Source organism: Bos taurus, chromosome 24 (genome assembly GCF_002263795.3).
Source record: "Bos taurus isolate L1 Dominette 01449 registration number 42190680 breed Hereford chromosome 24, ARS-UCD2.0, whole genome shotgun sequence".
In the NCBI taxonomy this organism is placed as follows: Eukaryota; Metazoa; Chordata; class Mammalia; order Artiodactyla; family Bovidae; genus Bos; species Bos taurus.
This window is the reverse complement of record NC_037351.1, coordinates 57,524,390-57,534,464: the sequence shown is the minus strand read 5'-3', so window position 1 is coordinate 57,534,464 and position 10,075 is coordinate 57,524,390. Positions and strand designations below refer to the sequence as shown.

The 10,075-nt window shown below is 51.3% G+C and overlaps 1 protein-coding gene across 15 annotated transcripts in view; it reads right to left on the bottom strand.

Moving 5' to 3' along the window:
- NEDD4L (NEDD4 like E3 ubiquitin protein ligase) overlaps window positions 1-10,075 on the bottom strand; it is a 386,984-nt gene that overhangs the window by 16,161 nt on the left and 360,748 nt on the right. For all 15 annotated transcript variants that reach the window (XM_059881094.1, XM_059881095.1, XM_059881096.1 and 12 more), the window contains 3 exons: window positions 4,376-4,449; window positions 2,214-2,274; window positions 5-64 (listed from right to left, as the gene is read on the bottom strand). In XM_059881094.1, the coding sequence (XP_059737077.1) occupies window positions 5-64; window positions 2,214-2,274; window positions 4,376-4,449 (195 nt within the window). The remainder of the gene's footprint in view (window positions 1-4; window positions 65-2,213; window positions 2,275-4,375; window positions 4,450-10,075) is intronic.

The following is a 10,075-nucleotide window of genomic DNA, read 5'->3' as shown; positions in this document are numbered from 1 at the left end:
AAACCTCCAGTTCATTTTCATCAAAGATTTTAATCAAATCAATAGGGAGCAGTTCCGTGAATCCCTGAAAGAAAAAAAAAAAATCACTCTCAATACCTTTCTCTCTGAAAGAGACAAATTTTACAGGGCCAACCACCTTCGTGTGGTTATCTAGGAAAAAACACATTGTTCCCTGATGATTTATAGCTATCAGTGACAGTATTCAGTGATTTTAGTTCCAATAAAAATAGCATAATCACAACATAAAAGATTTAAAGAGCGGCAGACTCCAGAGGATTCAGGTACTTGAGTAATTCCTGAAACGCTATGAAAATATGAGTTGCTGTAAGCAGGCGGCAGATTCCAAAAGCCATTTATGACACACTGCCGGGAGTCAGCGGAGAAGGCGATGGCACCCGGCTCCAGTACTCTTGCCTGGAAAATCCCATGGACGGAGGGCCTGGTGGGCTGCAGTCCATGGAGTCGCTAGGAGTCAGACACAACTGAGCGACTTCACTTTATTTTTTCACTTTCATGCATTGGAGAAGGAAATGGCAGCCCACTCCAGTGTTCTTGCCTGGAGAATCCCAGGGACGGGGACGCCTGGTGGGCTGCCGTCTACGGGGTCGCACAGAGTCGGACACGACTGAAGCGACTTAGCAGCAGCAGCAGCAGCCGGGAGTCAGGGTGCCCTCAGACACACAGGCCATAGGCGTGCAAGCGAAACGTTTACAAATAAGGTACCAAAGGCAGAGATGAGACCCCAGAGGCGGCCGTGTGATCAGCAGAGAGGAGACAGGGAGTACAGAGAACCAGCCCAGTGCCCAGCTTAGTTGGTTAGTTATCACTAACTGATGGCTCAGACGGTAAAGAATCCATCTGCAATGCAGATGTGGGTTTGATCCCTGGGTCAGTAAGATCCCCTGGAGGAGCAAATGGCAACCCACTCCAATATTCTTGCCTGGAGAATCCCATGGACAGAGGAGCCTGGAGGGCTACAGTCCGTGGGGTCGCAGAGAGTCAGACACGACTGAGCGACTTCACTTTCACTGACTACTGCACTGATCCAGGACGGATGCTCCGTGCTGCTGGCCCGTTTCTGCAAGTGAGATCACCTAGAGTGAGCCTAGCTGGGTTTCTTGTGTAATTAAGGTATGAAACCTGCGGTTCTCAAGAGCGTTCAATACACACGTTACACCCAAGGTCCCAGAATTTTTCCGAGTGTCCTGCCTGCTGCTGCTGCTGCTGCTAAGTCACGTCAGTCGTGTCTGACTCTGTGTGACCCCATAGACGGCAGCCCACCTGCCTAGGTTGGTGCTTTATTCACCGTGAGCAGGTAAGCGGGTGAGGGATGAGCTTGAGAGCATCAGCCAACGAGAGCCCAGCATTGGTTCAGTGAGAATGGAAGCCTGGAGTGGACACCTGGGGTTCGTTCTCTTTAGGACTTAAAAAGAAACTGCACTTTGGGTCACAGTGAGCCATTTAAAGAGATGACGGACCCTGTTCTCTGTGACGGGCCTCTCCTCGGGGGCCTTGTGGCATCACTGACGTTAACTACCCGGGTCTGAGAAGTAACCGCTTCACACTTTAATAGGGTGAGGAATTGTTCAGCCAGCCACGAAGAAAGAGCAGGGGATTAAAAAAAAAACAAAAAACGTCCGACCGATGAAGGGGAAGGCACTGCTCCCGGGGAGGGATGGTATGAATGGAAGCTGCCCAGGTCCTCCCATCTCTCAGAACCCGTGGTCACTGCAGCAAAAGGCTGAGATGCTCCCAGCCTTCCCGGGCACCACTGAGACCCGCAGGACGATGGTTCTAGCCTCTGTGGGGGGAGCCTGCCCTCTGGATCAAGTCTGTAAAGGTTTCTCTTTAAAACAGTTACAGCGAATTAAAAACTAAGAGCAGCAAAGCTAGAAAAGTGAAAGTGAAGTCGCTCAGTCGTGTCCGACTCCTCGCGACCCCATGGACTGTAGCCGACCAGGCGCCTCTGCCCACGGGATTTTCCAGGGAAGAGTACTGGAGTGGGGTGCCATTTCCAAAGCAAAAAATGGAAGGGCGGCAGGGCCGAGGCTCTCACTCCTGTCCTGGGGCTGGAGGCGGTGGGAGTGGGCTCCCCACACCTGCGCCCGTGTGGGGGCGTGTGATGGCCCCCCGCCTCGTGCCCACTCCCAGGAGGAGGGTGGTCCTCTCCCAATCTCAGGGCGCAGGCCCGGCTCCCAGTGTGCCCAGCTCACCTCCAGGAAGGCGTTCATCTGCTTCTGGACCCTGTTCACGAACCTCCACTGGATGACGAGGCTGCGGGAGGAAAGGGACAGCAGTTAACCAGCCCTCACCCCGCTTTCATCCCTTCCCGCACGGCTGCAGCAGCTGCTCATCGCAGGGGAGGAGCAGGGCCCGAGGCGGGCCAAGGGGAGGGCGGGGCCGCCGCTGCCGCGCCCTGGATGCTTTCCAGAACAGGGGCATGCGTGGAGCCTCGAGTCTCACTGAGGATTTAAAAAAAGTAAGACTGGTTCTCCCCTCTCCCCTCCACCAAGCCTCAGTTTACCAAAGCTGCTTTATAAATGTGACTGTCCAGAGAAAAGGGAAAATGGGCTTTGAATACAAACATAACTGGGCATCATGGCACATACACACAAACCCACGTATGTACATACCCACACTTACGTACAACCATGTACATATTTTCAAGGGGAATACCCAGCACAACATATGTGATCATATGATATTTCATTCTAGTATCCAATGTGCTGGTTTTCAAGGAAGACATACAATTTATCAGCATTTTACCACTAACATTAATACTTTAATACCAACATTTGGAGGACTGGTGGTAAAAAAACCTCTTTGAGTCACAGAAATCCACTGAAACCACGCTCCCTGTGACAACGTTTAGTGCACAGCAGCATTTACTGCCAGGCGAATCTGCTTTGGAGTCCACCTAAGGCGCTCTGTCGTGAAACAGCACGGGGACCTTGTCACCAAGGGCTCTCACTTATGCAGGCGGTGGGGGGCGGGGCTGCCATGGCAACGGCACCCGGGGACCAGCCTGCCGCCCGCCCACTGCTCAGCATTTCGGGGGCTCCCTGGCTGTGCTGTGATCACCAGCCCAACAGCCTCCTGCACTGGGGGTGCAGGGGGCACAGAGAAGCTGGGAGTTCAACCCGACTTCCAGCGGTGAAGCCAGTGGAGACGCTGCCTGAGGCCCTGCCCCCGACCCCGACCTGAAATCCGAAAGAATTAACTGCAAAGAAAGACGCACAACATGTATCACGAGGTCCAGACCCTCTGACTTCTGACCCTAGTCCCCCTGGGGTGGGGGGCTGCCAGAAGTCGACTCCAAGTCTGTGCTTCTGAACGAAGACAATGGTGTCTGCCAGAACACCATTTACTTGTGGAGACTGTCCAGTTCAGCCAAGTGCCAATTAACGTGCACAGGCAAGAACTGCAGTATCTTACTTCTAGCCTTTGACTAAGAGTGCTAAGTTTTCAAACTTGCGAGTGGAGAAGTCCGTCCTTTGTCAGGGTCTCTAGGGACTCGACACTCTTCCCTTCTTCCTAATTAGAAAAGACAGTAGGCTTTTCTCTGCAGATGCTAAGGAAGGATGCTAAGATCCTCGGCCAGTTCTCTCAAGTCCTGTGATCCATTATAATGAGAGAGGAGGCAACCTGGCCTGTTGAGACGATGTTCTGAATGCAAACAAGTTCAGGCCACGGCTGTAACTCACTAGATGAGCAGAAACTAAGACCCTGGGAGCCAGCCACTGTTACGCTGACCTGCCCAAGGTTAGCGAGGGCAACCTGGCAATCCTTAGAGGATACCAGAACTGTGTGCTTGAGGCACACATATATACCAAAGAGGAAAATGCAAGCTGCCCAACAGAGAAGGACCTTCTGGCCACTACAGCTGTCCTAGACTTCCAAAGGACTCAACATTTTGTTCCACCAATGGAGGCTGAGGTTGAGTAAAGAAAATTACACACGTCAGGAACGACGTTTCAGCACCTGCTGAATTCTCCCTATCCGTTTTAACTCTTTTCCTACACTTTCATCATGGAAGAGAAGTCAGGAGAGAGAGGCAGTATCCTCTCTTTGGTTGTCTCTAATTTTACCCCAACTGGCTTTTGCCACTGTGTTCCATCGCTGTAATTCTCAGTTTTAGACAGGACGCCCACCGGCTCCCAGAGTTATCTGCTATGTTACTCAACAAGGACCCTTCTCTCCTCCCACTGCTCCTGTCTGGCAGCTCCAAGAAGTCATGACACAAGTCACACTTTCCATCCCGTAATTCAGCATCCCATGAGCCCAAACCAGAAAGGAACCCAGGCTGTTAAGAGGATGTCCACGGCATGCACAAGGTGTTCTGGCGAGGGCAAAAGAAAGGGCTGTGTGTACGTACTCGATGTACTCTCTCTTGTTTTCGTTCGTTACCATTATTTCTGACCCGTTGGGCTTCAGATCCACTTGATATGTCTGCAATTACAAAGATAAAACAACGATCACCATCATGAAGCTATCTTGCATATTATCACTGAGTAATAACGTCTCACTATGAGAGGAACGTAAGTAAAATTTATTCAGAACTCTTTACCAGAAAATGGGCTCTGTGTCCAGGGGAGTATCTAATGAGGCCTTTAAATTGTTAAGATGTTACACGCTTAAAGATGTTATCATCGAAGGCAAATGATTTTATGGTTATTTATGAGTTTTAATTATCCTTCATACATTAGCAACAGTGGAGAACAACACTTTTTTTCATCTGCTATTGACTTACCAAGAAATTTAATTATGTTTCACAGAAAAGACAGGGTACATCCATCAAGATTGCAGAGATCCCAATTTGTTGCTGAAAATTAGATTTTATAGCCGTAAAAAAAATACGTGGAATTTCTTTCAAAGGGGAAAAACACAGGGACTTACAAGAGAGAAGCTGAGGAAGTCAAGTGAGGGATGGACCCACCTGCCCCCGGAGAACCCCCTTTCTGTGCATCAGACACCACCTCGGGCTTCCCCCGTGGCTCAGCGATAAAAGAATCTGCCTGCAGTGCAGGAGACGCAGGTTCGAGCCCTGGGTCGGGAAGATCCTTGGAGGAGGGTTTGGAAACCCACTCCAGCGTTCTTGTCTGGAGAATCCCATGGATGGAGGAGCCTAGTGGGCTACAGTCCACGGGGTCACAAAGGGTCGGACACAACTGAAGGGACTTAGCAGGCACACGACACCGCCTCCCGGCTCCCTGTCCCAGAACGTCCCCGCCTCCATCAGAGCCGCCCAGGAGCGCAGAAAGCAAAGACGCCAAACCCAAGGCAGAGTCTCCTCCTCTGCTAGCCCTGGCTTAACATCCGAGTGGACAAAGCAGTAAGTAGCAGAAGGGAAGGAAGAGTCTACTGATCTAACAGGAAAGTGTTTACGCTCGTGGAAATTCCGGGGAAATAAAGAGGAAAAAAATACCACCCACAGCTCCCCTATTCATGGATAACCACTTTTATATTCTGCTGGGAGTCCTCGCAGTCTTTTCCCCACATGCATCTGGCTATGTCCAGGAGGAGGCCAAGCCTGAGGGAGCGGGTTCTCCAGAGTAAACATCCAGGTCACATCCCTCACGCGGGATGCAGTCACAGACCCCTGCTCTGACACAGGTCCACTTTCAGCGACCCCACCCCAGCTCCAATACTCTGGCCACCAGATGAAGAGCTGACTCACTGGAAAAGACCCTGATGCTGGGAAAGACTAAAGCCAGGAGAAGGGGGCAGCAGAGGATGAGATGGTTGGATGGCACCACCGACTCCATGGACAGGAGTTTGAGCAAACTTGGGAGATAGTCAAGGACAGGGAAGCCTGCTGTGGATACCCCTTAGCAACTGCGCAGCGCAACAGAGTGCCTCAGCCCTGCCACACACACCCAGGAGCAGACCGGACGTCTCTGGCGTGCCTCTCACACCCTCTTCCTGTCAGCATTTCCTCTGATGGTGCGCCTGACTGTTGTTCTTTTTCACGTGGAGGCAGCTTATTCAATCTAAGCCTACGGATCCTCGGTCTTGGACCTTCCTGTGTTCTTCTTCCTCCTTTTCTTCATTGTCTGGGAAGGGACCCAGCTTCTCTCCCACATGACTGAACCCCACTTTCTACAACGTCAATACGATGCTTTCCTGTCCCCAGGATGGACTTAACTGCTACTGTATTTTTATATTTCTTCAAATCCTTCCTTCCCACCGGGCTCCCTTCCACCGCTGTCTTCCAGCCTGTCCAGTCACCACCCCGTCCCCCTCCAGCGGGGATCTGCTCTTGTCCCGTGTATGTCCCAGCACTTCTTGAGGATATTGAACAGTTCTGCTTAGGAAGTGGGATGGCAACAGGCATCAAGATTTTAAGGTGCAAATCCCTTCTTATAGTTACTTCTCTTTTAGGATTTATACCAATGGTAAGATATTGGTACAAAAATGTGTATTTCAGGATTACAGGCCTCATACTGTTTATATGGTGAGATGCTGACATAGCTTAGATGCTGACCACTAGGGCGTGGCTAAAATCTGGTTGGTCTACGGGGCTTCCTTGGTGGCTCAGCGGTAAGGAACTCGCCTGCCAGCACAGGAGACACCCCACATGCGGTGGAGCAACCAAGTCTGTAACTGTTGAGCCTGCGCTCCAGAGCCCACGCGCCCAAACAGAGAGGCCACCGCGGCGAGCAGCCAGGGCGGCGGGACAAAGAGGCGCTCTCCGCTCACCACGACCAGAGGAGCGCGCCTGCAGAGCAACACAGGCCCTGTGCAGCCACAAATACATAAAAGTCATTAAAAAAAGATGTTTGGTCTATGGAATGAAATCCAGCGTAGCTATTAAAAAATGGTATTTACTGACATGGAAAGCTACCTAGGATTTATTAAGTTAAAACTGTGCACATTCTACAATTCCACTCCTGTAATTAATAAATAAAAACACCTTGTGTGTTTACAGAGAACAATTCTGGAAGATACAAACCAAAATTTAATGGTGATTTTTCTCTAGGTGGTACGAGTGAAGGGTGATTTTAATATGTGTTTACTGTACCGACTTTATCACAAAGATCAATATTTTATTATTATTTTTATAATCAGATATATGAAATTATTTTTGAAAGTAAAAAAAAAAAAAAGCAGACTGTACTATCTGTGCTAGGGAAGGAATTGCTGGCCAGGGCAACTCTGGGTCACATGGCTGATCAGGGCCACACTTTCTCCGGGAGGCAGTGATAGGGGCTCGGGGGCTGCAGGCCCTTCCCTGGAGAAGGTAAGTCCTCCCAGAGCCTCAGCTGCCCCCCTCCCTGGCCTCACACACCCCTGTGAGCAGGAACAGCTGTTATTCAAACTCCATTAGAAACTCACGTCCCTTGAGTCAGCGATGCCATCCAACTATCCTCTACTGTCCCTTCTCCTGCTGCCCTCAATCTTTCCAGGCACCAGGGTCTTTAAAAATTCCACTTTTTAAAAACAGTTGTCGTCTTGTGTCTGAACTCCTTCCTTAAGGACCCAACACTAACAAACTAACACAGCGCCTGGCACACAGAGGGGTCAACAGTGCTGATGGAAGAAAACTTCTTTCTTGAAGTCTCTTGGCCCAAGTACGAACTCCTCTCTTGTCTTTGTCAAACAAGACCACGAAGACCAGCAGAACCTCTGGGATGCGGCTCTCACAGAACTGGACCCCACTTCTTTGCTAAGTAACAACTTGGGGACCCACACAGGTCTCCCCAATCTTCTGGCAGACGCTTTAGGACAAAGGTCTGAGAAGTCCGCAGAGACACTGGGTCCAATTGGGGTGCCGGACCTGGTCAGTCTGGCTGCTTCTCCTCCCGCTCCTGGGCACTGCTGTCCCCGTCCTCCCCAGGCTCCCCTGGCGATCAGCGCCTCTTCCCACCTTCACACTCCCCGCAGCTGCCCCTGCCCATCTTCCTGACCCCGTCTTGGAGGAGCCGCCTCCTCCCTGGGTTCTTGGTCTGGCCTCCCCCCTCTCTCTCCCCTCCTGTTTCCAGTGTCTGTCTTTCCCCGGTTTGCTCTCCCCCACCCAGTGCTTCTCAGCCTTTTTCCCCAGTCAGCACCCTCCGAAGAGCCTTTTTAGATGCCACCCCCCCTCAATTGCCCCTTTCCTCTTGTGCAATCTTACCAAAGATGCCTATGGGACACTAGCAGTATGTTCTGTGGCCCCGTGGAGGACACAAGCCATTGTGATGGCTGAGACCTCTTGTCCTCTAAGAACAGGTTTTTGCCCTCAAAGGAGCACTGTCATCCCAACTGGAAACGTGTGCCTTCGCCCAGCTCAGGCCAGGCCCCAAAGAGCTCTCCTGTGCGGCTGCCGCCCAGTCTCTGCCCTGCCCCACTGCACAGCTTCCCACACGTGCCCGCGGCGGGGACTCTCACCCATCAGGCACTGCTTTGCTGGTCCTGCAGTCCAGGGTTTCTGCGCGTCACAGCTCTGAAAGCATGTCTCCTCCCGGTGGGGCACGTGTGTGTGGGGTGTACATGAGTGCATGGTTTACATCTCTGGTTGGTGTATGACGATTGTTAAATATTGAAATTTGTTCACTTGAAACATTTTTAATAGGCCCCCCACCCAGCAGCTCCAGATTCTCACCAACCAGAAAGAAAACAAACCAGAAAAACATGGCAACAGCTGCAGTTCCATTATACAAAGTGACAGCCACCACCAACGTTCACGGGCTGAAATTTCTTATTACAGAAGGAGAAAAAGCTTAGAGCACTGAGGAAGGCTGACCGCATGCACATCTCGCTTCTGTGGGAACTTCACTCCACTGAAGGAATGACTTTACTTTTTGGTACAAGGAGGTGTGGGCTCCCTTTTGGGTTAGAAAAACTGCAATGCACTGCAGAGCCAAGGAAACCATAAACAAGATGAAAAGACAACCTTCAACATGGAAGAAAATAACTGCAAATGAAGCAACTGACATAGGATTAATCTCCAAAATACATAAGCAGTTCATGCAGCTCAGTATCAGAAAAATAAAACGGCGGCTTTGCAAAGGGCTGGAGAGGGCAACGCCTGCACAAGCCTCTTGCTGATGTCCACGTTTTGGGCTCAACAACTCTGTTCTGAGCACCGGCCTTGCAGCGGGCACTGTGAGCTGGTGAGTGCACAGCAGTGAGCAACAGGCAGCCCCAGGACAGCCACCACCGGGCTGAGCCGACGGGCGAGGCAGATGCGGAACATGCAACTGTACCAGATGAGACAGATGCGGAACATGCAATCGTACAAACGAGTGGAAAGGCACTTATGGTACCTGCCACAGGGAGACATGAGAGACCCTCTGAAGGACTGGGGTCTGGGGTCAGAGCTGGCTGTCTGAACCGAGGCTGGGAGTGTGTTCCCCACTGAAGGAATGGAATGTGCAAAGGTTCTGAGGCAAGAAGGAGCTTGGTGTGTGCAACAGGTCTCATGGCAGCAGACCCAGAAAGTATGAGAGGCAGCAATGACGCAAAGTGCAGCTGAGACAAGTACGCTGGGCCTGGCCACGCAGGACGTCACGGGGCACATACAGGGTTTGGGGCTTTATCTCGACAGTGACAAAATGGGAATTCTCTGTGTGCTTTCAGCAGAGGAATGACATGATCATCTCACATTCTGCCAAGACCGCTCTGCCACTGTAGGAGGTCAAGGTGGATATAAAAGACCAGTTAGACGTCTACAAGGGGGGGCTTCATGGTGAAGAATCCGCCTGCCAGTGCAGGAGACACAAGTTCAATCCCTGATCCAGGAAGATCGAAGATCCCATGATGCTGTGGATCAACTAAGCCAGTGTGCTACAGCTACTGGGCTTGTGCTCTAGAGCCCGGCGACTGCAGCTGCTGAGCCCATGGGCCCTAGAACCTGTGCTCCACAACAAGAGGAGGCACCGCGACGAGAAGCCCACACCCTACAGCTAGAGGGCAGCCCTGCTCGCTGCGGCCGGAGAAAGCCCGAGCAGCGACGGAGACTCAGCTCAGCCGGGAAATGAATAAAGGTTTATATATGTATATAATAGATATCACTATATATTATGTACGACCCCATGGACTATATAGGCCATGGAATTCTCCAGGCCAGAATACTGGAGTGGATCGCCTTTCCCTT